General features: G+C 35.9%; 2 protein-coding genes, 1 long non-coding RNA gene and 2 other non-coding genes across 5 annotated transcripts; all 5 read left to right on the forward strand.

Annotated features, from left to right (window-relative positions):
* The first annotated feature begins 17,115 nt into the window (after positions 1-17,115).
* LOC113285881 lies at positions 17,116-20,712 on the forward strand. The gene is made up of 3 exons (XR_003328984.1): positions 17,116-17,222; positions 17,344-17,471; positions 20,181-20,712. It is a non-coding gene; the product is annotated as an uncharacterized LOC113285881 (long non-coding RNA).
* TRNAP-AGG lies at positions 18,905-18,976 on the forward strand. The gene has a single exon. It is a non-coding gene; the product is annotated as a tRNA-Pro (tRNA).
* TRNAT-UGU lies at positions 18,984-19,055 on the forward strand. The gene has a single exon. It is a non-coding gene; the product is annotated as a tRNA-Thr (tRNA).
* Positions 20,713-21,237: 525 nt separating the features above from the next.
* Positions 21,238-25,840, forward strand: LOC113288417 (adenylate kinase isoenzyme 6 homolog). Its single transcript, XM_026537443.1, has 3 exons — positions 21,238-21,575; positions 21,659-21,804; positions 25,375-25,840. The coding sequence occupies exons 1-3, from the start codon at positions 21,390-21,392 to the stop codon at positions 25,559-25,561; spliced, it is 519 nt and encodes a 172-aa protein (XP_026393228.1). The 5' UTR covers positions 21,238-21,389; the 3' UTR covers positions 25,562-25,840.
* A 554-nt stretch (positions 25,841-26,394) lies between these two features.
* Positions 26,395-27,762, forward strand: LOC113291085 (receptor like protein 29-like). The gene has a single exon (XM_026540659.1). It carries the CDS (start codon positions 26,395-26,397, stop codon positions 27,760-27,762), a length of 1,368 nt encoding a protein of 455 aa, XP_026396444.1.
* Positions 27,763-27,889: the final 127 nt, after the last annotated feature.

Consider the following 27,889-nt stretch of genomic DNA (forward strand, 5'->3'; position numbering starts at 1 on the left):
CAAACAACGCTGGGCGATGGTCCCAGCTGACGTGGGCTGCTAATCTAGATGCTAGATTAGCACTCCCATAGAACTTAGGAAGTAGTCTTGTCTGACGTGGACTGCTAGTCTAGATGCTATATTAGCACCCGTAGGACTAACACCATGTTTGTTTGCATCTGACTCGCGATCTGAATCTGAGTCAACCCCTGACTCATCGCGAGTCAGATATCAGACCGTTTGTTTTCAATTTTGAGTCAGATGTGACTCGACCTCTGACTCGGACCTAACCCCTGACTCGGACCCGTCTGAGTCAGGTGACAAAGTACCCTAGACTCATGGGATCGAAGTACTTACTCACATTCTTTTGAGTCAGTTGAGTCTGATCTGACTCAAAACAAACATATTGACTCAGATCTGACTCAAGTCAGGTGATTTCAGTCAGATTCAGACGACTCAAATCCAGATGACTCAGATGAGTCATGAATAAACGAACAAGGTGTAAGCTTAAAGGTATGTCTATAATTTTGCAGTCCTCACATCCGGGAAGTGGCGATGATGCTGGTGAAAGATCCAATCCTTGAGTCATTACCTGAGAAACCAGAAGAATGAAAAGAAAGAAGAAAGTAGAGATCCCCATGGCCATTCAGTCTAAGATGAGCCCTTTTTCTATGTCTAAGTAGAGATCACTGGAACTCGACTTAAAATGAACTCGGAGAGGTCCGCTCAACGGAAGCTAGCTGGAAATTAAGTGGTAAAGCTAAAAAACATCCACCGCAGTGAAGATGGAGAGATATTTATAGTAGAAATAAAATGTGGGTTAGAAATTAATCCAAAATTAGAAAAGTCTTAAAAAATATGAAAGTGATAACCCAATTCAGAAATGTAGGTTCTCTCTACCTGCCACGCTCGCATCCGTCTAGTATAATTTTTCGATTTCATTTCATTCATGGACATAGATGTGTATTGACTCGGTCAGTAGAACGGACCATAGCCATAGGGCAATGTTTCTAAAAATTTGCTTTGGAGGACCTATAAAATAATGATATGCTTAGAAGTGTAAACCTATCTATACAATTTCCCTGGTCAATCACCAAGTGGTATGGTGGTTGACATGCTCCCTCCTACTGTGGAGGTAGGGGTTCAAACCCTGTAATTGATAAAAAAAACACTCCAATTTAAGGAGTTTGGATGTAGTTTAGTGATCACTAGTCTAGGACATCAAAAAAAAAATCCCTGATAAATCACCTAGCAGCATCTTCTTTTTTTTTTCTTCTCACATACATATCGCACAGTTATTTCCTCATTTTCATATTATTCACCACCATCACCACCAAGCTTCTTTGTATCAACACTGTTCTCATTTAATTTTCTGCTTCAATCTCTGTCGATCATCTTCATACCCTCTAATCTAGGTTAATCTAATTACCATTGCTTGGTTAAGTACATTTAGTTTTCTGCTTCAATCCGTCAATCATCTTTATACCCTCCAAGCTAGGTTAATCTAATTATCATTGATTGGTTAAGTATCTGTGAATATATATTATGAATCATGAATATTATATATATTTCCATGAAAACCATAAATAGTAGTTTTACAATTTCCCTTCTCTTGTTTTAATCCAAGCACTCATTGTTCTTGATTTGTGTTTTAATCATTTATTTATCATTTTTTAAGCTTTGTCTAATATTTCAACTAAAAAAAATAGCATTTTCTCTTTAGTTGTGTGTGTATGTGAGCACAAAATATTTTGTCATATAACTTGTGCATCTTTCTCTTTGATTTTAAAATTTTCCAAAGGAAAGTTGGAAGTATACAAAGTGAGAGATCCAACTAATAATATCTCTATGTGGACTTTAGTTCTCTGCATTGCATAAAGAACTCAAAAAGAGTATGGGTGTAGTAACACCCATAACATCAAAACTAAATAGAACAGATAAAAAATCTAGAAATATTCCAATCCAAATTCCTTCATGCTTCCTAGAAGCTCCATCTTTAGCCAATCTGTCAGCAATGTTATTGGCTTCTCTGTATCTTTGAGTAAACTTCACTTGACTGAAACAAGATTTGAAAATCGAAGATTTCTTTGACAAGTCTGATCCTAAAAGGAAAATAAAACTTTAGTTAAGATGGTTGATGCTATGCTTAGTAATTCTAATTTGCCTAATTCTTTGTGTGGTGAAGCTATGTTATTTACATGCTATATTTTGAATAAAGTTCCTTTGAAAAAGAAGAATATTTGTCCCTGTGAATTGTGTAACAGAAAACAAATTTGAAAGTACTTAAGGTTTGGGGTTGTTTAACATATATTAGGAAGTCTGATCCTAAAATACCTAAGTTAGGAAATAGGGCTTATAAATGTGCTTTTGTAGGTTATCCACTTGACAGTATTGCTTACAGATTTTTGATCCTTGACACTTTTGAGATTATAAAATCTGTAGATGTGGAATTTTTTGAAGACTTAAATAGGGGTAGTCCTCAAATTCAACCCATAGAATAACCGTTGTTACCTAGTCCAGAATCTGTGGAGACTAATGACAACAATGAAAATTTTGCTCCTACTCAAGACATAAAAGATACTTTAGTACCTAATGAAGATATCTAACCTATAAGAAGTAAGAGAGCAAGAATAGAGCAAAAGTATAGTTCAGAAATTATAACATATAGTATAGAAAATAGTAAGATTGAAATTCTTAAAATGAGTAAGTAAGTTATGCATGTTAATGATGATCCTAAAATTGAGGTTATGAATTCCAGAGATGTTATATTCTGGAAAGAGTCTATCAATGATGAGAAGCATGCATTCATTTTAATCTAACGGTACTTGGATATCTTGTGATTTACCTCCTGGTGTCAAGCCTATAGGATGTAAATGAGAATTCAAGAGCAAAGAATGTTGATGGATCCATTGATAAGTTCAAAGCTATATTAGTTGTTTAAGGGTTATAAACAAAGACATGGAATTGATTACTTTGATACATATGCTCTTGTTGCTCGCATCTCATCTATTCATTGTTTAATTGCACTTGCATCTATTCGCAAGTTGATTATACATCAAATGGATGTCAAAACTGCTTTTCTAAATGGTAATTTAAAAGAAGAGATATAGAACAACCTGAAGGTTTCATATACCAACCCAAGAAAAGAAGGTTTGCAAGTTGGTAAAATCTCTATATAGCTTGAAGCAAGCTCTCATGCACTGGCATGGAAACTTTGACAAAGTAGTTTTGTCACATGGTTTTGTTGTTAATGATGCTGATAAATAATGTATTTATAGTAACCATGATAGTCCTACATATGTAATTTTGTGTTTGTATGTAGATGATATGCTTATTTTTGGATCTGACATGTCTCATATGGAAGAAATAAAGAAGTTTCTTAATTCTAACTTTGATATGAAGGATTTAGGAGAGGCTGATGTGATCTTAGGAATTAAAATCCCAAGAAAGAGAGATGAGTTGGCTTTAACCAATCCCATTACATTGAGAAATTTCTTAAAAAGTATGGTCATTTTGATGACAAACCAGCCCCGACTCCTTTAGAACCTAGTATCAAGTTAAGGAAGAATATTGGACGTACTCATGCACCACTTGAGTATTCTAGTATTATTGGAAGTCTTATGTATGTTATGCATTTCACAAGACAAGACATAACCCAAGCCATATGATTATTATGTCGGATCTCATGTGACCCAGGAGTTGGACCCTGGAAAGTTGTTTCAAGAGTGTTGGTTTACTTGAAAGGAACCATGATTATGATTTGCATTACCAAGGCTATCCCACTGTATTAAAAGGATACAATGATTCTACGTGGAATAATGTAGAATCCAAATCCAAGTTTACTGGTGGGTGGATATTTACATTAGGAGGTGTTGTTGTGTCTTGGAGTTCCAAGATGCAAACTTGTATTTCTGATTCAACAATGTTTTCAGAATTAATTGCATTAGCAGATGCATGTAAGGGGGCAGAATGACTTAGAAACTTACTTGTGGAAATCCCACCATGTTGTGGAGGCAGGTCAAGGAAGTACAATCCTTAAATTCGATTACAGTGTTAGGGCTTCATTGAATCCTGAAGGCATGATTCGAGTGACCTGTTGTACTCGCCAATTAATTGGGAAATGTCGAATTATTGTCTAAAAAAATCGAGAGAGCCTTGAATTCAGAGGTACACCATCCTGATATTTGTTTTCATCCTCTAATTTTTGACACAATTTTCCAACAAACTTTATCTAGATCTACTCGATAGATCCGAGCAAATCTACATTTATCATCTTCAACCTAGATTTTTTTTTATCAAACATTAACTTATAATAACAAAATTAGGAATCATACACAGCTTTGGTTGGTAACCGAGTAACAAGCTGGGCACCAACTCCTTTTTGAATAGCAACACCCAATCTTTGAAAAATAAAACTGCATAAACCACTACCAGCATCATTACTAACTAAATAATTCTTCAAATGCTTTTAAAAACATACAGTATCCTCACTAAGCTCCCCCAAAGTAGTAAAAGCTAAAACACCAAACCATAGCCATGTGAAACACATTCCTCCAAGTATTTATTGCGTTTACGTGAAATGCTTTAGAAATGGCTTGTCCTGGGATGAAAGCGCGGACCCCCTCTCTGGGATGAAAGGTGAGACATATGTGACATCCATACATACATCTTGGTCATTTTCCTAGTTGAGAACAAGGATATCAGCTGGGCGTAAATCCTTGTTGTTATCAGAACCCTGAACCTATATTTGCTCTGATTTTATTTTTTTTTAATTTTGGATTTATAAAAAAAACAAAAAAAAGCCGAGCAAATCTAGATTGAAGGTGATAAATATAGAAAATATATTAGTTTCTGAATAATTTTTGGGAAAAAACGATTGTGGAAGAAGAGAGGAAATAAAAGTTTTCACTATTCATTGACAGAATATTAGAGTATAGAGCGTATGCCAACTAACAAAACAAAAAAAAATATCATGGTCATGAATGGCACTTTTTCAAGCAAAAAATTAGAAAAAATGGTTAAAGTAATTTAGGCGTCCATCGGCTGCTATTTTGTATAGTGGTGCTTTTTTTAACAACTATATTGTTTCTCAAGTAAAAAAAAAATTTCCCCATCCCTGCATACTTTTTTTTTGTAGAAAAAAAGAAAAAGCAAGAAAGGAAAAACAAGACACACTAGATTTTCGCTTCTAACAAAAGAGGAAGAATATTAGCAGGAAAAAGCTACTTAGTCCACATGGCTTGGACGTCATGAAAGAGAGCATAACCAATAATGGAGTGAGCTACAAAATTAGTCGCCTCAGGGACATATTTGAAGTCACAGTTGTCGAAGTTGGTTATGATATCTTTAATATCATCCTAAATCTTCCAAAGTCTCCAGGGTGGTCTCTTCATAACTACAGTGAGACATCTAACTACCACCTTCAATAATAATGTCTTTGAAATTCGGCCAGACTGCAAATTCAGCTGCCAAAAGAAAGCCATCAACTTCTGCGAAAAGGGAAGTGTCAGTGAAAAAGTTGGGTTCTAACAACCACACCCAATATTTCGCTTAGCAATCTGTATGGACTAACTCCAATATAATTTCTAGAGAATCAACTAGACAGTCACACTCAATCTTAAGAAAAGTATATCAAAGATTTATATTTCAATATCTCAATTCAATCTGCAATCAAACAAATAGGAATTTGCGAGCCCGACGGAATATAAGAAATAACTTGGACGGTATCAAAAAAACCATATCCAAGTGTCAATCAATTTAATAAATAACCAAAGGTTGGATTCACAATTGATTGAACTTACATACAACCTGTGATATTTCAATTATATAGAAAATATAATGCGGAAAAGAAATAATACAGAACCAGAAGTTTTGTTAAAGAGGAAATCGCAAATGCAGAAAAAACCGCGGGACCTAGTCCAGATTTGAACACCACACTGTATTAAGCTGCTACAGACACTAGCCTACTCCAAGTTAACTTCAGACAGGAATGTAGTTGAGCCCTACCCAATCTCACACTGATCAAGGTACAGTCGCGTTCCTAACGCCTCTAGAACCACGCCGAATTCTGCGCATTTGATTCCCCTAGATGATCACACCCACAACTAAGAGTCGCTATGAGCCAAAGTCGAAGACTTGATAAACCAATCTGTCTCACAAAGAAAAGTCTATTGAATAGATAAATCTGTCTCCCACATATATACCTATGAGTTTTGTTCCGTATTTTGATAAATCAAGGTGAACATGAACCAATTGATATACCATACTTATATTCCCGAAGAACAGCCTAGAAATATCAACCACCTCACAATAATCTTAATCGTATAGTAGCGAAACAAGATATTGTGGAATCACAAACGATGAGACGAAGATGTTTGTGACTACTTTTTATCTTGCCTATTGGAGATAAATCTCGAGCCAATCTTAGAGAATATAATACTCAATCACGATAGAAACCAGCAAAATCATAACACGCAAATACAAAGAAAATAGTTGGGTCTGGCTTCACAATCCTAATGAAGTCTTCAAGTCGTTAACCTACTGGGTTTTAGAAAAAACCTAAGGTTAAAGGAGAATCTACTCTAGTTTCAACTAGTTTCACACAGGAGGTGTGGGGATTAGGTTTCCCAATTGCTAGAGTTATCCCTTATATAGTCTTCCAATTAGGGTTTGCAATCAATGTTACCTTGGTAACAAAGCATTCAATATTCACCGTTAGATGAAAACCTGATTAGACACAAGCTAATATATTTCAACCGTTAGGTCGAACTTAGCTTGTTACACACAGATGAAAAGTGACTTCATTTAGATATGAATAACCGTACCTAAACATGTACACCTTGTTGGCTCAACAATAGTTAACTGAAATTATCCATACGAACACTTTCATATCAACCATATTCATCTTAACCATAACTAGTTCAAATGACTCGAATGAAACTTGTTCTAGAGTTGTTCAATTGTTTATATTCTCATAGAAGTATATAAGACACAGTTGAAGCAACATCGATTTTGATTCACTCGAATCAATTCATGAACATTATAGCAACGGTTTGCAAAAGATTGCATTCCTTATTATATAAATGTATTAGTTCATGAACAAAATGATTTTAGAACATAACCTACTCAAGTATGCAAACGGGTACGCATACCTAAGTAGTCGGACTTGGACCGTGTTCGCCAGTATGCAAACGGGTACGCATACTGTCGTTCACATCCGAACTCAGTTGAATATAGTGAGCGTACGGGTATGCATACTAAAGTTCCCGGACTTCAACTGACTTCGCCAGTACGCATACGGGTATGCATACTATAGCTCTCGTACTTCATCTGACCAACCAGTAGCATACGGGTATGCATACTAGATTGTCGGTGTTGGAATACACATATGCAAGTACGCGTACCGTGTTATATCCAATCATGGTTAATCGTTCTAAACTCCCATTTAAAACATTGAAACATTCTTAGAAGACGAAAATAGTTGTCTCACACAAACTATTAGCATCAAAGCAATTTTCAAGTGATCGAATGATTAATACGAAACATTCCGAGTGTACATCAAATGACCGTCTTACACAAATCATGTAATATGTTACAAGGAGATTTTCACATGATCATCTTCTGACTTTCGTCAAGAATGTATGATGAACTGGGTTGAAGCGAAATCTTACCAACACATATTTCGAGAAATATGTAAGCGAGTAAACTCAGCTCGAAATATCAAATGTGTATAATTGAAGTCTATATAACTATACGACTTTTGTCTCAAATAGGTGGTAGAGTAGATCGACTTTTGAGTGATAGATGAGTTCAAGTCTCCACATACCTTTTGTTGATGAAGTTCCACAAGATCCCCTTAGTAGTTCTTCGTCTTCAATCGATGAACACCGTGAAGTCTAATGCTCAACTACACTTTCTATCTTAATCCGAGACTTAGCTATAAGTAGACTAGAAATTAAGACTTATAGTTTTGACAACTAAAGTTGACAAACAAGATTGAGATAGAAACGCTTACGAGTTCGACTGAGCAGTGCTTTAATAATATCCCCCTTTGTCAATTTTAGTGACGAAACTATCAATACATATAAATTACAAAATAAAAAACTTTGTAGCCTCTCATCCAAATGCTTGATTTCCTTGGTTCTTCAACATTACTCGAAATCTTTGTCACTTCCACGTACTTCAGTGATTCTGAACGTGTTCAACTCAGTATCATAGTTGTTGAAGATCCTTAGCTATAACAATGATAAAACAGTAGCTCTCAATCATTGTTATATAGTGTCATAGTATTATTACACAACATCAAAGTTCAATTTTATCACAACTTTGACAACAATACTATGGTGATATGTATCACTCCCCGTTAGTCAATACTTCATCTCACATGAAAACCGCTGCCCCTTACATAATGATCCGTAGACCATATGTATTTGTAGTGTGAACTACACATTAATTCTCCCTCTTTTTGTCAATTTAAACTGGCAAAGGTACGAAAATTAGTGGGATCCTAATGAAATTCTCATGGAGATACTTCATGACCAAAAGAAAACATATCAATTTTGTTTAGATGCAATCATATGGTCGAAATTAAATGTATTCATAAAGGAGTTAATGGAGATACAAGAAAACTCCTACACTATTCCACAACCGCACTCCCCACAAAGATTTGGCAATTAACCGCAAGTTTAATTAAGAACTCTCCCCCCATAAAATGTCATTCCGAAAGAACAACAAGGGCGACCTTACTTTTGCAAGAAAAGAAGGATTTCTTTGGATATTAACAAATCTCATGAAATATGAATTTGTATCCAGGAAACTCAAATAAATTAACCACAAGCAAACCCATGATTAATTTGATCGGAAATGCTCACATAAGAGAACTTATGGATCCACACAATATTTATACAAAGACGTGGAGCAGGGAAAGACCAATACTGCGGAATATTCAAAGATTCATTCTATTTTTTCATCAATATTTGCATAAAGACATATAATAGACTTAATCTTTGCAGACAAAAGTTCATCCTATCTTCATCAATATTTGCATAATGACATAATAGGCTTAACTTTTGTTGTCAAAAGTTCATTCTATCTTTTATCAATAAAGACATATGATAGACTTAACTTTTGAAAAAATATGGGACAATCACAGTTCACAGACTCAAACACACATATCCCATAGCAAGTTGCAATATAAAAAACCATAAAGATTAATATTCCAAAATCATCTTCCAAATAAACTTTAGAATTTAAATAAATAAATCTAAAAACATTGCAAGATAAAAAAACGTTTGCAATAGCTATGTGTACTCACAATAATTATTATTCCAAACCCTACTTCTTAAAACGCAAGAATAAATTCTCATAAGAAGTTTTCCAGACATTAACAAGAGATAAAGATTTTAATCATCATCTTCATCATCCGAAACCATCCAATAGGCTTGAATCCTATCTATATCTTCTTTGATCTCGGGAAACTTAGTGGCAATCACACGTAATTGTTCTTGCACGTATTTTACCTTGGAATTGATCTTACACATACCATTGTGAATTTGATGAATAAGACTCAAGGTGGTAGGATCACAAGAACCGTCAAGGGAATCACATCTTTGCTTTTTACAAGAATTATCCTTCATATGTTTGAAAGTACAAAGGCAAACAAGTTTGGGAGTTCCAATGGAGTTTCCAATAGGAGCAATATAATATGCTCGACAAATTTGCTCAATTAAGCAAGGAAAGCCTAACTTCTTTTTGGATGACGTCATTGAGAGCATTTGGTGAATGATGAATCCACAAATATCAAGACTTTTAGAACCCAATTCAAGGAAATAGACTAACTCCGCAAACTCATGACCCCACTGAGAATTCTCAACTGTGGAGGGACAAAGATTAGATATACCAAGTTTTTCGAAAGACATCAAAGCAAGTCTAAGATAATTAGTAGGAAATTTCCCTTCAATCGAATCAATACTCTTGCCACAAAGACCATTATAAATGGTTTCATAAGATGGTCTTTCTTCCCTTGGTCTAGGAAGGCAAAAATTACCCAACAAAATTTTGGTAATCCTTGAAATCAACTCTCTATTAACAATAATTATTTCTCTATTTATTATGGTCTTGAATTCCATGTCATCAAGATCAACATCATGGATGTTAGCATAGAAGGTTCTTGTGAGAGTGTCAAAACCTTCACCAATACCATTAAAGATGTTTCGAAGATTAAGTTTTTCAAAACAACCCAAATTTTCTTTATAACCACTAACCATATCCAATTTCTTTTCTAGAATGAAACCACTAGGAGAAATCCTTTCAAAGATATTACTACTAGAATCATTGAAAAATCTAATTCTAATAAAATCTTGATTTTGAGGTATAGTCATGCTAGAAGATGATGAATCCAAGTTTTTTTGAAACCTTCTTTGAAACCTTGAAATTTCCCATGAGACCTAGAAATTGAGAGTACAAGGAGAAGGAAGAACTTACTTGATTTGTTCCTTGACTATGAATAAAACCCTTAGTCACTTTTGAATCTCCAAAGATGAATTTTAATGGAGATGATACATGAACCCTAGAAAAGTTCACGTACGTGGACTAGAGAAGGAAGAAGAAGGGTAAGTGTACCATAATTATTATATACCCAAAAATGGGCTTGGACCCTTTCATGAACCGCGACCCGCAAAAGGAAGGCAAGATTTTTGAAAGCGTTCAACAGCCAAGGTTCGCACACTGAAAGGATCCGTACAGTGTAGTAAAAGGATAATAGAAAAAAAAAACTACATCACTTTAATTATCCTTGGGTAGAAAAAAAAACTTGTCAAGGAATTTTTCTCACAGAATAAGATTAAAAATAAATTAACCCAAACACAAACAATAATCAAACCGTTACTTGCCCCATCTCAAGTTATATACAAATGGGGTAGAGCCAAGCTTGTTCCTAAGAGACTAGATGTGCAAAGAGATCCTCATGCAACTTTTCCGGTTGATATTTGTGAAATGTACCAGAAGTATAATCATAGTAATGATGATACTCAGGGTTAATAGAATTTTTTAAATTCTTTTTCTTATGACCAAGGAATGACGTTTTTCGACAATTAGAACCTACACCGAACTCACCAGAATCTTTTTATCAATTTCACGTGAGTTGGTAGTAAGCATAGTTCGTACATCATGAATACATGATTTGAGAGGTACAGAACTTTTATCAGAACGATTATTTTCCTCAATCAAATTTAGCTTTTCTAAGAATTTAATAACACTTTCAAAGGCTCTAAATAGATCTTTGTCAATTGATCCATCACGATAGTATTCCTCAAAAAGATTAAGAGTTAATCTAGTGATATTCCATATCTTTGAGCATTGACCACGTTTTCTCGAACTATTTTTCTTAGAAGAACTTTTAATTTTTCCTTTAGATTGTTTTTCATCATCTAAGTTTTCCAAAGTCTTAGATGGAACGAGATTTTCATGAGAGACCAGAGATCTAATGGATAATAAGCTCTTAACAATCTTTAAGGAATTCTAGCATGCATTACAGATGCCCAGAGCAAGTTTCCCAAAGAAATTTCCCATAGGGACGGACTTTAGGGATCAGTCAAACACAAACTTATTAGGTTTATAATGTTTGCCTGCTTTGATACCAATTGAAAATGCGGGGGTCTAACAACCACACCCAGTATTTCGCTTAGCAATCTGTATGGACTAACTCTAATATACTTTCAAGAGAATCAACTAGACAGTCAGACTCAATCTTAAGAAAAGTATATCAAAGACTTGTATCTTAATTTCTCAATTCAATCTGCAATCAAACAAATAGGAATTTGCGAGCCCGATTGAATATAAGAAAGAACTAGGACGGTATCAAAAACCAATATCAAGTGTCAATCAATTTAATCAACAACCAAAGGTTGGATTCATAATTGATTGAACTTACGCACAACCTGTGATTTCAATTATATAGAAAATATAATGCGGAAAAGAAATAACACAGACACCGGAAGTTTTGTTAACGAGGAAACCGCAAATGCAGAAAAACCCCGTGACCTAGTCCAGGTTTGAACACCACACTTTATTAAGCCGCTACAGACACTATCCTACTCCAAGTTAACTTCGGACGGGAATGTAGTTGAGGCCTACTAAATCTAACACTGATCAAGGTAGAGTTGCATTCCTTACGCCTCTAGAACTACGCCGGATTTTGTGTACTTGATTCCCTTAGCTGATCTCACCTACAACTAAGAGTTGCTATGACCCAAAGTTCGAAGGATTGATAAACCAATCTGTCTCACATGGAAAAATCTATTGAATAGATAAATCTGTCTCCCACAGATATACCTATGAGTTTTGCTCCGTATTTTGATAAACCAAGGTGAACATGAACCAATTGATATACCAGACTTATATTCCCGAAGAACAACCTAAAAATATCAATCACCTCACAATAATCTTAATCGTATGGTAGCGAAACAAGATATTATGGAATCACAAACGATGAGACGAAGATATTTGTGACTACTTTTTATCTTTCCTACCGGAGATTAAATCTCGAGCCAATCTTAGAGAAGATAGTACTCAATCATGATAGAGAACAACCAGATCAGAAAATGCAACTACAGAGAAAATAGTTGGGTCTGGCTTCACAATCCCAATGAAGTCTTCAAGTCGTTAACCTACTGGGTTTTAGAAAAAACCTAAGGTTAAAGGAGAATCGACTCTAGTCGCAACTAATATCACACAGGATGTGTGGGGATTAGGTTTCCTAGTTGTTAGAGTTCTCCCTTATATAGTCTTTAAATCAGAATTTGCAATCAATGTTACCTTGGTAACAAAACATTCAATATTCACCATTAGATGAATACTTGATTAGACTCAAGCTAGTATCTTTCAACCGTTAGATCGAAGTTAGCTTGTTACACAAAAATGAAAAGTGACTTCATTTAGATACCAATAACCGTACCTAAACGTGTACACCTTATTGGCTCAACAATAGTTAACCGAAGTTAGCCATATGAACACTTTCATATCAACCATATTCATCTTAACCATAACTAGTTCAAATGACTCAAATGAAACTAGTTCCAGAGTTGTTCAATTGTTTATATTCTCATAGAAGTATATAAGACACAATTTGAAGCAAAATCAATTTTTAATTCACGCGAATCAATTCATGAATATTATAGACACGTTTTGCAAAAGATTGCATTCCTTATTATATAAATGTATTAGTTAATGAACAAACCGATTTTAGAACATAAGCTACTCAAGTATGCAAAAGGGTACGCATACCTAAGTAGGCGGACTTGGACTGTGTTCGCCAGTATGCAAACGGGTACGCATACTGTCGTTCACATCCGCACGCAGTTGAATATAGTGCGCGTACGGGTATGCATACTGAAGTTCCCGGTCTTCAAATGACTTCGCCAGTACGCATGAAAGTATACATACTATAGCTCCCGGACTTCACCTGACCAACTAGTACGCATACGGATATGCATATTAGATTGCCGGTCTTGGACTACACATAAGCAAGTACGCATACTGTGTTTATATCCAATCATGGTTAGTCGTTCTAAAATCCCATTTCAATCGTTGGAACATTCTTAGAAGACGACAATAGCATTCTCACACAAACTATTAACTTCAAAGCAATTTTCAAGTGATCAAATGATCAATACGAAACATTCCGAGTCTACATCAAATGACTGTCTCACACAAATCATGTAAGATGTTACAAGGCGATTTTCACATGATCATTTTTTGACTTTCGTCAAGAATGTAAGATGAACTTGGTTAAAGTGAAATCTTATCAACATATATTTCGAGAAATATGTAAGCGAGTTAAACTCAGCTCGAAATATCAAATGTGTATAATTGAAGTCTATATAGATATACGACTTTTGTCTCTAATAGGATATAGAGTAGATAGAATTTTGAGTGATAGATGAGTTCAAGTCTCCACATACCTTTTGTTGATGAAGTTCCACAATCTCCCCTTAGTAGTTCTTCGTCTTCAATCGATGAACGTCGTGAAGTCTAATGCTCAACTACACTTTCTATCCTAATCCGAGACTTAGCTATAAGTAGACTAGAAATCAAGACTTATAGTTTTGACAACTAAACTTGACAAACAATATTGAGATAACAACGCTTGTGAGTTCGACCGAGCAGTGCTCTAACAGTCAGCTCTGCCAATACGGGTACCAACTCCTAAAAATTATTTGTTATGATCCTTAGCCACTGCTGCGCATGCGTGAATGCCATTATTCCATGTCGCATCCACATTGATTTTGATATATGGTGGTTCCGGAGCCTTCTAAACATGAAATACTTCATTAGTAACTTGTGTGATGTTTTCTTCTACCTCCACTTCATTCATCACAGGATTGTAATAAAGATTGGACCAGAAAAGTGCCAGTTGAAGCGCACCATAAAAAGTGTTTTGCTTAATCTCAAACACTTTCTCATTTCTTACCTTCCATATTTCCAGCATATAGCCATCCCAAGAGAGGTAGAATAATAGTTATCATTCCTATGTAACCAGTGTTGTAAAAGACCTGAAATAGTTAAATCCTCATTGTCCTGGATTCTCAAACCAAAGGGAGAAGCAAACCAGATTGCTTGAGCCAGATCACACTTGATAATGAGGTGATCTATAGTTTTGACTGCATTGTTGTACATGCTGCATTCTGTCGAGACTCCCTATATGAATCTTCCATTTTTTTGAGTAATAGTAACACCATCATGTAAAACTCTCCATATGAAGGTCTTAGTTTTTGGGGAAGCTTTGTTGTTCTTCCAAGGGAAGATATCCTCACCCCTGCCAGAAGATTAACCATAGTTGTGCTGAAGAAGTTTTTGAAAGGACTGTGAAGTAAAGTCCCCATGTGGAATGAGTTTCCAAATAAGTTTATCTGGAGCACGAGAGTTTATCTGCATAGCAATGATTTGACTGGCAGTAAAAGGATCCATTATTTCTTGAATACCTTCCAATGACCTGTGTCAGTGTCAATGAGATGAATCACTCTAGATGGAACAGAAATGAAGCTGTCTTTAATCCATGGATCCGAAAAAATGCTTATGTTGTGGAGAAGTTTGTAACTGTCAGTGTCATTATTTCTTGAATAATATTGACCTTCCAATGACCTGTGTCACTGTCAATGAGATGAATCACTCTAGATGGAACAGAAATGAAGCTGTCTTTAATCCATGGATCCGAAAAATGCTTATGTTGTGGAGCAGTTTGTAACTGTCAGTGTCATTATTTCTTGAATAAGATTGACCTTCCAATGACCTGTGTCATTGTCAATGAGATGAATCACTCTTGTATCTTAATATCAGAAGTTCTAGATGGAACAAAAATGAAGTTCTCTTTCTTCAAGTTGTCTCTGCTGTCCAGCATTGCAGACCAAGTTGTGGAGCAGTTTGTAACTTTCTTTACATCCCAAAAAGATTTATCTCTGAGATACTTTGCACATAAGATTCTTGCCCACACTTTCTTGATCTTGTAGAAATCTCCAAGCCATCTTTGTAACCAGTGCTTGGTTGAGATTACTTAGTGATCTAAGACCTAAACCTCCTTTTTCTTTTGGCAGATTGAATCACTCCCACCTAAGAAAATGCATTTTTTGTATCTCTGGAATGTCCCCACTAGAAGTCTCTAATGATTTGTGTCAGGTTATTAAGTATGGATTTTGGGATGAGAGAGGTTTCCATGTAATAAACTGGTGTGAGAGCAAGTACTGACTGAATAAGAATTGTTCTTCCTGCATGAGATAATGAATTCCTCTTCCATCTAGACAATTTTTCTTCAAATTTTTTAATAAGAAAATTGAAGTTGGAGATTCTTAAACCTTGCTAAAGAATTTTCACCCCCAAGTACTTCTCTTTTTTTTTTTCTTTCCATTCTGCTGACTCCAAGAGTTGATATAATTTCATCTTCATGAGAAGCATGCACATTCTTGCTGAAGTAAATTGAAGATTTTGTGTAGTTCACTAGCTGACCAGAGATCTTGTAATAGTCTTGCAAGATCGTGGAGATGGAATTTATGGTTCTTGTGTCAGTGTTACCAAAAAGCATAATGTCATCAGCAAACATGATATGAGACACACTAGGAGCCCATCTATTAAGTTTGTAACCACTTATTACCTGCAACCTCCATTTTGTTGATGATTCCACTCAAGGTGTGAGAGCAGATGATGAACAAGTATGTCGATAGGGGGACATCCTTGTCTGATTCCTCTTTCACTCATGAAAAAACCTTCAGGTTGGCCATTTATAAGTATTCAAAAGGAAGGAGTTGTTACACAGTTCATGATAAGTGTATGAGCTCTGCTAGTAATACCGATATTAACTAGAGCCTGACTAATAAAGTCTCATTCTATTCTGTCATATGCTTTACTCATGTCTAGCTTAAGAAAAAAAGAACCTTGAGTAGTGTTTGAGGTATGCAGAGAATGGAAAATTTCTTTGGCAATGGCTGTATTATCAAGAATCTGTCTTCCTCGGACAAATACAGATTGGTTTTTCTCAATGACGATGTCTAGGAAAGGGCTCAACCTGTTTGTTATGATCTTAGTGACAATCTTGTATAGAACATTGCATAAAATTATTGCCCTCCAAACTTGTTTTGGATACCGCAAAACAGTTTTTCGAACTAATTAATTCAAAAATTAAGAATTAGTTTAGGAATCCATTTGTAAAAATAACTTGTAATAGCAAAATAACATTGTATTCAACAAAAATATTTATTTCTTTTAATTTTCGAAAATTATTTCTGTCTCTTACGAAACAGTTCAAATTCTAATTACCAAATACTCTGAAAGTAACTTTATTTTTTTTCCTTTTCCTATTTTTTTTTTTTCTTTTGAAGATTATAACCTCAAAGATTACCCATGCCAAGTGGTGTTTAAAACCTCCAAATGAAAATGACAGATGTGTACAACAACAACAAAATAAAAAATAAAAGAAATAAAAGAAATAAATAAATGACAAAGACGGTGAGGAAAATAATACGAGTACGTCAATTAATGCCACACCTGCTCCCTGCTAAACTCCGCGGTGAACTCCAGCCCAAGTTTCTCTACCGGGAGAAACCACGGGATTATCTCCCTGTATGTGTAAAATTACCCATAATTAATCCCAAAAATCACCCCCTCCATTTCTCTCGCTCTCTCTGAGCTTGTGACAAATTAGGTCTGGAAGTGTCGCTCCAAGATTCAACGCGAACCCATCTCCCATGCCCATGAAGGTACATTTTTTGAGATTAATCGAATTTTTTGCTGATGTTTCTCTATTACGAAATTAGGGTTTTGTTTTTTGTTTGGTGAATTCAATTTGCTCAGCTGAATATGCCTGCTACCTTGTGTCAGGATTGCTATCCTGTATCTATTACGGGAGAGATGTCTGGATCCACGGCGATGAACATGTGAGCAACTGCTAATTGCATGTGCAATTTTTGGTTGAAGGGCCATCACTATAACTTGTCAAATTGAGTCAGGTAAAGTTTTTGTTTCTTATCATACTCCTACCGTCGAGTGTGTACTTCATGATGAAGTTTAGCTGCAATTATATGTTGAAGTATCAAAATCAAGTCCTAGTTTTGCTATCAATTTGATGGGTCTGTTTCTGTTGTTATACATTTTGAGAAATATTGAGCCGAATATATTTTATTCTCCTCTTGGTGCAACATTCACCAATGGAGTTGTCCTATTGCTATTCGAATTAATACTGTGAACCAAGAACCCTAATGCTAGGAATCGTGAGTGAGAACTCATTTTTGTTTGTACTCTCTTCTTTTATCTACCTAAAGTTTTACCTGTGTTGACTGATGAACATCTCCGATAACATATATTCTTGGAACCTTTCTTAGTTGTGTGTTTATTTGTTGTTTCCCCAGTATAGCGTTCGTTAGTTCCTAAAATTTCAGCAGGAGCTGAGATTTTGTCTGCCAAGAGTAGGGTCCAGTGAGCTGTGGGTGTTCGTACCTAATAAATGGTGAAGATAGAGTCAAGCGAACACTTAGGAAGTTAAACTAAAATCTAGGTAGTAGAATGTAATTAGCTTGATGTTTGTAGTTAATAAGTTTCTTTCTTGGGGGTGATACAGCTGATCCCTTCACAATGGATTTATAGTGAAAGATAATTGTTTCGTCTTCATAAGAAAGATAGTTTGTAAAGAATAACCTTATTTGGGGTCAAAATTTATTTATTTATTCATTTGGCCGTTTATTTCTGCTAGTTTCCTCCATATTATTTTGTTTCTGTGATCTTGTTGCCTGGCCGTCTATTTCTGCTAAAAAGTTTCCTCCATATTATTTTGTTTCTTTTCCTGGGTGAAGGATTGAGCATCTGAGTTTGTGAAGCCGATGCCTGACAACCACAGTAAATGGCCTGACTCTTTGCTCATGGTTAAACCTAATTACCTAACAAACTCATCCATTTTGGAGGGGATTCTAAGCAGAACTACTAATTTAACTTCTGGAATTGCTTCCTTTATTTTGAGCTCGTGTGGCAACCTAATGACATCTGCATTTGAACTTCATGCTTATTTTGCCAAATTCTTTAATCTTGAGTTATCCTTATTATTAGTCTGATACCTTTATGAACTTCTTTTCTATACCCCTAACGAGAAAAGAATCCCCATCGGGTCTTTATGACACAGGCTCTTGAGTTGTGATGTTGTTGAAACTTAACAATACGTAGTATGTATCAAACCGTGTCTACCTATTTAACTGACAAAAACCATGCTCGACTACATAGATCGCTACTGCATCCATAATGCTCACAATTCGAGAAACAATGTTGAATCTGTTTCATTTTCCGTTGCCAATATAATACCAGTCGTTTTTTCTGTTATGTAGATATAGTTCCCATAACTTTTCAACTTCAGTGAAATGTAGAAAAGCGGTGTTCCACCGTTTAGTCAACAACAGGGCATTTGGTCTAGTGGTATGATTCTCGCTTAGGGTGCGAGAGGTCCCGAGTTCAATTCTCGGAATGCCCCATCGGTTGCCCTTATAGCTCAGTGGTAGAGCGTCAGTCTTGTAAACTGAAGGTCCGCAGTTCAATCCTGCGTGAGGGCAAATTTTTTTTGTTGTTTGAATGATTGCAGCTCGAGCCGAATGAGTGTGCATTGATTATAGTGGACGAAAATTCTGGCCTGCTGTGCAAGACAATAATTTTGCTTGGTGTCAGTCTTGTAAACCGAAGGTCTGCAGCTCAATCTTGTGTGAGGGTAATTTTTTGTTGTTTGAATGATTGCAGCACGAGCCGACTGACCGCGCTTTGATTATAGTGGTAGAAAATTCTGGCCTGCTCTGCAAGACAATAATTTTGCTTGTTTGTTAATGTTTGAGTGTCTTTTCTTTTGCAAAGAGTTGGTTGAAAAATCTTGTACTTGGGAATCATATATCGTCTCACTTTTTATTTTGAACGAATGGACTTGTTGACGCATTTCAACTTCTTTAATTGTGTGGAGACGTTTGTCTAAAACGATAAGCAATCTGAATGGAGATCTTGTTACTCAAACTTGGGCTACAGAAAGAAATCTATTAATGATTGCTACAAAGTGGGTTGGGACGAAAGGTATATGTACTGTTCTTGTGTTGGGTATCATTGTTTAATTTAAGTTGGTATACTGCTTCCTTGAGGTTTTGGTTTTGATGAATTCATCATAATATCTTCCCGTGTTCAAAGAAAAAAAACTCAGACCTTTGTCTTATATGAAAGTGGTTTGAGACATGATGAACCAAGTTTCTGTTTAGTGTGGTTCAAGTATGTGTACTCATGTTTCCGTGAAATACAAAGAATAGTAAAGCAAAATGTTTCCACTGAATGGAGTACTTATGCATGGCATAAGGAATGTTGGAAAGTTGATATTGGAACAACACATTCTAGTTATTAGGATCTGCACAATAGAACTTCGTGATTGTTTGTGCAGTCAATATTATCTAAAGCTGTTGTCTTTCTACAGATTTCTGCAGCAAAACAAGTCATATATCTTCCTAACTAACTCACGGAGATGTTTGATTTAGTTGCCTGCCTTCAGCTCCTTAATTCATGATTACTCTTTCAGTCATGGGAATTTAATATCTGTTCCGTTATTCATCTTTAGCAGTAAAAGTTTTGGCATTTCTTGTTTGTATTTTGGCTATAACTATATCATAGTTTCAGTCAAGCTTTTGATCTTTCGTCCATCTTTGTTGCAGATTGAGTTGGAATATGCAAAGGAATTAAGCTTTTGACTTTTCGCCCATTTCTTGTTTGTATTTTGGCTATAACTATATCATGTGATGGACTTCTTTGAAAATGTTGGGGATATTGCTGATGTGCGTTTCTCTTACGACGAGTGTGGAACTTTCGGGAGAATTGTCCATGTTGAGTTTGCAAATGGAGAAGCTGCAAAGCAGGAAGTTGAGTGGAATGGCAGGCTTGAAGATCTGTCCTGTTGAACCTGGCATTGTCCGTGAAACCCTTTGTGTCCAAGGTTTTGATAATTCTTCTGGAACTGACCAGATCTGGAGCTTCCTGAAAAAAGCATTTCCGAACTTGCAAATCCATCGTTCAGATGGACATTCCAGGGGATCACAAAACTGGTGTTCCCTTGGGGACTGCTTTAATTGAGTTTTTCAGTCTCCAAGCTTTCCACAAGAGCTCTTGATTTGGATGGACAAGAAGTCGGCGGTACCTCATTGACAATTAAGGATTCTGTGCCAGTGTACCTTGAACGGGTACGGGGTAGTCGACAAAGTTCTGAAAATTCTTGCTTCAGAGGTTATGGCGGTGGGTGCTGGCCTAGGAAAAGCTGGAAGCTACTGCTATCCTCCTGCAGGACATAAAATTACATTTGATGATATTTAAGCTGAATGGGGAGTGCAGCAGAGTCGAGTTTTGACTCTGGTAGGATGCCCCTCGCTCTTTTTTTAATAAGACTATCAACTGTATTGGGTAGAATTAAAGCTGCGGTTTTTGGCTTGATAACTCTTCCTGCAGTTTTGTAACTGGTTACATTTATCTCTTGAAATCTTAATTAGGCTTCCATTTAAGCAGTACACTGATAGTGCGCTAGGTAATGAATTTGAGCTAATTTGTGCGTTTACATTTGATGTTCTAAAAAGTTTTTGTGTCATTGACCAGCTAACGGCTGTGCACTTCAGAAAACAAGGAGCATCTTCCAATCCATTTTTTCTTTAAAATGGTTGCCATTCTTCACCTTCTTGCTCCTATTGCTCATTTGGGCAGTCTTCAAATCCTCCATGTTCCAGACATGTCCAACCAGTGGTTGCCCCTAGTAAAAAATGGGCGAATAAACGGGTGCTTAAGACAAGAACTGAAGATAACCCCCAATATTTAGGGTTTAACTTGGAAGAATCAGAGTGAAATGAAGAGAAGAAGAGGTGGTGCAGAAAAAAATAAAAATGGGCAGAACGAAACCTAATATTTTAGTAACAGGAACACCGGGAACTGGAAAAACAACAACATCATCTCTATTAAGTGATGCTACTGGATTTCGTCATATTAACATCGGAGATCTTGTTAAGGAGAAGAATTTACATGATGGTTGGGATGATGAATTAGAATGTCACATCATCAATGAAGACTTGGTAATCTTTTCTCTTTTACAGTGGATTAGTTCTCTTCTATAGAATTGATTTGCTTAGATTTAAAATCCTGTGTTGTGTTATAGGTATGTGATGAACTTGAGGATATAATGGAACAAGGTGGAAACATTGTTGATTATCATGGTTGTGATTTTTTTCCCGAGCGTTGGTTTGATAGAGTTGTGGTTCTTCAAACTGATAACTCTGTCTTGTATGACCGCTTGAGCAGCAGGTATTTACACCATTTCTAAATTTTCTTCTCTTTTTTTTTTTTTACCAGATACATCTCTAATTTTAAATTAGATTTTATTCTGATTTGGGTTTGAGTTAAACTGACATAGATCAAATGATAACTTCTTTAGGAATGGATTACCATACCTAGAGTTCATGGCGGTGCACTTTTAAAGGTTCGTCAATTTGGAATCTGTTTAAGGCAGCTAGGTTAAGGTTAGTTTCCGGGTTATGACGTAGTCGTGCTTTGTGTAGATCGGTTGATACTGGCTGTGTTCTTTTGCTACTTGTATGTTAGCTAGGATTGCCTTATTCTCATTTATGCAAATACAGTTGTTCCAAGGAAGTTAATTTCTGAGCTTCAGGATGTGTGATGTCCCTTTAAAGGTTCGCAAGATATTATAAGTTTTAACGTGATAGTGAAAACTTAAGTACTCAAAACCTTTTAATGTCAGTATTTTGTTTGGAATTCACTTATCGGTTGTAGGATGGTCGATACCAATCTCACGGTAGCATTGTTGGAATGAACTTCAGTACGTTTTTAATCCATTTATCGGCGGTAGGATTGTCTGTACTAACTTTACTGTAAGTACTACCTTTGGAGTTTGCCTGGAGATAAGTTAACTTATGTTCGCCAAACATAAATTATCTAAAATGCTACTTCCCTTTTGTTCTAAAATGGGTTCCTTCAACTTTTCCTTTTCACGTTCACGCAACCACATTACATCTTGGATTGGAAGAAAAAAATACAATATGCTACATTAGTCACAGCTTCCCTGTATAGCCGAAGACATGAAACTTTTAGAGAATATCAGATCATTCCTTTCCTAGTTAAATGAGTTGTTCCAGTACGCTCAAAGATATTAAGTTGCTCCATCATCTAATTTATGCACACCCTCCTCTTACGAATATCAGATATTTCCTTTGTTTCTGCCATTTTTTTTCCTTCCGCGACTCGTCTTTATTGTCATCTCCTCCTGCATACTTGTTGTAATTTTTTTTATTTGATTAGTTGAATGAGCTGCCCCATTCCAATCAAAAAAATCAAGTTGCTCCATCATCTAAGTTAGGTTAAGGTTAAATTTAGTCGGTGATTCTCTTCTTCTTATGAGCAGTATTTACCTTATCAGGAAATTAGTAATCCATCTCTTTGAGGGATTATTCCCAATAGGATATGTTGATCCTAAAGTATAGCTATTTTATGCATCAACATCCGCACGAACAGATCATGATGTGAGGTCTTATGTGTCACCATAAGGTTAAGCTAAAATGGACTTGCATTTTCTCGTACTACTGTTCTGTGATTTCCTATTTTGGTTTCCTTTTCATATCAAACATGTCGTTGTTGCGTTAGTTTCATGACATGTTTGAGTTTTACTCTGGCTGTTCATTGTGGCTGGCGTTGTATGTTCTTCTTCAAATTCTAGTGGTGTTTCTCAAGATTGATCCTCTACGTACAGAAAGGGTTTATAAGCTGTTGACAATTCAGAACACTCGAAATGAATCCATAACAATTCTGTTAATATAGCAATTCGTTTGAATTAGGAATTAGCGAGAAAATTTAGGAATCAGGTTTATTTAAGAATTATCGGGAAAATTTAGGAATCAATTTAATTTAAGAATTATCGAGAAAGATTGGGATTAGTAGTCCGATAATTAGCCATGATAAGGGGTTAGTCGAGCAGAGCTAATGTTGGTTGTAATGGGCTGAGGCATGATCTTGGCCGTCCAGCCTAGAGATAACACCACTTTTGCTTAGACTATTGATTCCCGCAGTCTGTATCAGGCAGTCATTCTTAGTGGTATATGTTTCACAAACATACGCCGAATTTCCAGGTGTCTTATCTCTCGCCAGTCATGTGTGGATTTGCCTATGTGAAGTAAATTCATTTTCCTGAAGGAAAGTAGAAGGTAGAGTAACTGTGCAACTTATTAAACTACAATATTTAGGGTTTCTTGAGGATGTCTGACTTGCTGAATTACAAAATTTAGTTTTTGCATTTTTGTTTTGTTGAGGTTACAGATAATCTTCGGAAAGCATAGACTAGTGTCTGCATGTGCTGTTCTACTCTTAGGCAAACTTTTTGAGGCGAATTACTGAACTTTTCTATAATTACTAACAAAGGCTTGGTAATTCAAGCATACCTAGGTAACATGAAGCAGTGAATATGTAAATATCAAACAATATAGGTTCTTAAGGTTTGATTAGGATGGTTTTAAAAGGATATTATTACCCAAGTTACATTTAGGCATAGATTCACAAATACGCGTGCATCAAACGTAGATAAATTGCCACAAATAGTCACCATCATCAAGCGAAAGAAAGGCTGTCACCAAGTGAACAAGATAAAAAGTTTAAAATGAGCTATTATATTAGTTTTTACTGAAGATATATTTATCAATTACGCATAAGAATATCTGATCCACCAAAACATTTGGAGCCTCGCACAGGTCTTTAGTCTTTATTATATTAGTTTTTACCGTAATTGGCAATGCAACCTAACAACTAGTAATTAGTAGCTATTGCTGGTGGAAATGTTCTCTGAGTGGTGGTTTTCTTCTTCGCTCATTGGTGACGACTGTCCGTCGCGGTTATTCTGCACCTTTTACACGTTTGTTGTGTGAATCTACGCCTTAATGTAACTTGGGTAATAGTATCCTTTTAGAATCATTAAAAACTAAATGTCCCTATGCATCTTATAGACAACAAATGAAAGAAAGTAGCTCAACTGCTTAGTCAAGGTCCCTTTTGCTTTGGGTTCAAATTTTATGTTGTATACCACTTGAGTAGCAGGTTTGTTTTATACCGCATTTTGGTTAGAGTAGATTAATTGACAGTGTTCTGGATTTTACTAAAGGTTTTGAAATGTGCTGTTTATGTGGCGAGATGTTGTTTAGTTTGACAAGGTGGTCTGGTGCCTCAAGGAATCAGAAGACTGAAAAAGGAAAAAAAAAAAAAAAAAAACAAACTAAGAATCTAAATTTTAGAAAATTAGAAAATTGCACATTCTTAATTTACTTAGAACTGACATATGTTTGGGAAATTTTATAGAAATGTCATCATGTAATAAAGTATTTTGTAGATCAAATGATTTTAGTATTCAATTAAACACTTGAGCATCCTGTCATATTTGAGAAAGAATGAAAATCTTCAACCAAGTATGTCTTGGTCATTACTTGCCTGATTGCTCTTCACTTCTTCTCAGCTGGAAGGAGGCAAGACATGGGGCTTTCTGCTCATAACCATACTGTTGTGTTTCTCTTTTAAAACTTTAAAGACAGTAACTATTAGATACCTGTAAAGAACCTCTAGCAGAGTACCTCTTACAGGTATCTGTAAAGAACATTTCTGCTCACCAACTTTTTTCTGGTGTTCTTTAGCTTAACTTTGTTTGTCTTGAAAAAAAATTCCATGCTGGTAAGGCATGCCCCCACATAATGCATTAAACTGTGTAGTTGTCTGACACATAGCTGGACCATTTTGCCTCGAGGCCCTTGAATGCCTCGACTTCTATGAAACCTTGATTCTACTGCTTTCCTTATCATTGTTTACAAATGGATTTATTTGCAGAGGTTACATGGGATCAAAGCTTACAAACAATATTGAATGTGAAATCTTTCAAGTGTTACTGGAAGAGGCAAGATCCAGTTACCCAGAGGACATTGTTGTACCGTTGGTGAGCAATTGCGTCGATGACATAAGTAAGAATGTCACCACATTGTCTGACTGGATTAGGAGTTGGCACCCAACATCCTAAACTCATGGCCGGGATCTTGGTATCTCTCGTAATTAGTTATTATTAGAGAAAATCTAAGAACCTTTGCATTATGTTTTTAGTTTTCAAATGCAATATATTGGTTTGGTTTTGTATGAGCTTACCTAGGAGCAACCAGAGTAAACAGATTTTCTGACTATACTACACATTAATTGCTTTACTTCAGATTTTCCGTCTTTATATGCTGTTCGAAATTTGGGTGTTTATTATAGCTGTTATTTCTTTCCTGAAAGCTGGGTGATGGAATTGTGATTCTTCAAACTGATTACGCTTATGTAGATTAGGTGGCATTATGTAACCCTACTTGAGGATTTATGTAGATTATTATGGAAGTTTTGCGCCTGCCGTATAAACGTTCTTTATTACTACATTTGTTCCTGGCTTAATTTCTGTAGTTATCATAAGAAAATCTTTCTGGGTGTTTTTGTATACCTCATGGTATTCTTGAACTGGTACATTTTGTATTTTGTATTCAGCAATCTGAAAGCTTTAAGATAGTATTCAGCATAATGGATTGAAATTACAATCTCTAATACATATTATACAGAATTCTGTTCAAGTTATAACCCTGGAAGTCCTTGAATCCAAGTCGAAATAACCAAGCGCACCTCAACTATCATTTCTGGTCAACCTTTTCGGTCAAAAAGACATGATGACTTGGACATTCTTTGACCCCACCATCCCACATCATCTTCTCCAACCAACACTGTACTCACTCACTCTGTCACTAAAACCCTTTACTCCTCCGATACTGAAAAGGGAATCATCATCCAGACAACTAAATCCCTTGAATACATCATCTCTCGAACTCAACAATGCCTCCACCACTCCCACTTACTACTATTCAGATGATTCCTCTACTCATCTTCTTATTCTCTTTACCTTGTTTTCTGTCTAATGGGGTTCATCATCCAACAAAGAAACAGAACCCAATTAACAAAAACAGTACTGTTGAAACAAACATGGACCCATTAGAACAAGAAACTCTGTTTAAAATCATGGAATCCATGTCTTCCGATAGGAACTGGAGAGTTTCTAATCCATATCCATGCAAACCAGGTTCTTCATGGCCTGGCTTAGAATGCAAAACTAATAACAGAGACACTCATTTCCATGTGATTAGACTTGATTTTGGTTCTCCACCCAATCCAACTTGCAAAAAAACAGCTACATTTCCTCCTCAAATCTTCAATCTTCCTTACCTTGAATCAGCTTTCTTCTTCCATTGCTTCACTCTCACTAAAACAACTCTGAAAATCATCTCCACTTCTTCCTCAACACTTCAACAGTTGAGTCTAAGATCAAACCAAGCTTTGGTAGGTCCAATTCCACCACAAATCTCTTCACTAAAATCTCTTGAAATCCTTACGTTGTCACAGAACCAACTACAAGGAAAAATCCCAGTGGAAATCTTTAGTTTACAATCTCTTATACACCTTGATTTAAGCTATAATTCTCTGGTTGGAACTATTCCTAACCAAATGGGTAATCTTAAAAACCTTCTAGGACTTGATTTGAGTTATAATTCACTTTGTGGTTCAATCCCACCAACAATTGGAAACCTGGGTCTACTTCAAAAACTCGATTTGAGCTCGAATGCACTCACCGGAATCGTCCCGGAAACTATAGAGAAGCTCAAGTTGTTGGCACTTCTGGCACTTAGTAATAACAGACTCAAAGGGAAATCCTTCCCACAAGGAATAACAAAGCTAGTGAGCTTACAGTACTTGTTAATCGATGGTAACTCAATGTTCATGTCATCGTTGCCAAATGAGCTTGGGAATTTAGTCAAGCTACAAGAACTTAGACTTGGTAATTCTGGTTATTCAGGAACAATTCCGACGAGTTTATCTCATCTTACGAATCTTACTACATTATCACTTGAAAACAACAGATTAACCGGTGAGATTCCGGCTGGTTTGAGTAATCTGTCTCATATATATCATTTGAATTTGAGCAGGAATATGTTAAGTGGTGTCGTTCCTTTTAATGTTGGTTTCTTGAAGAGATTAGGAAGAAATCTTGATCTAAGTGGAAACCCAAAACTTTGTTTAAATGCCTCCTCTCAAATTCAACAACCGCCATTCAACAAAAAATCTGATGCAGCAGCTTCTCCATCACGTGGATTCTCCCGTTTATTTAGTTTTATTACTCTTTTGGGAATTTTCCGAGGATTATTTTAGTTTAGTTTCTGCATGTTATGGAATTCAGGAACTTGCCTGTTTTTCTGTAGTTTTCTCTGCAACTTGAATCAGGCTACGAGTTGTTTCATAAGTTTGAGTTTAATGCAATATTACTATTTTTTGCACA

This window comes from Papaver somniferum, chromosome 6, assembly GCF_003573695.1.
Source record: "Papaver somniferum cultivar HN1 chromosome 6, ASM357369v1, whole genome shotgun sequence".
NCBI lineage: Eukaryota > Viridiplantae > Streptophyta > Magnoliopsida > Ranunculales > Papaveraceae > Papaver > Papaver somniferum.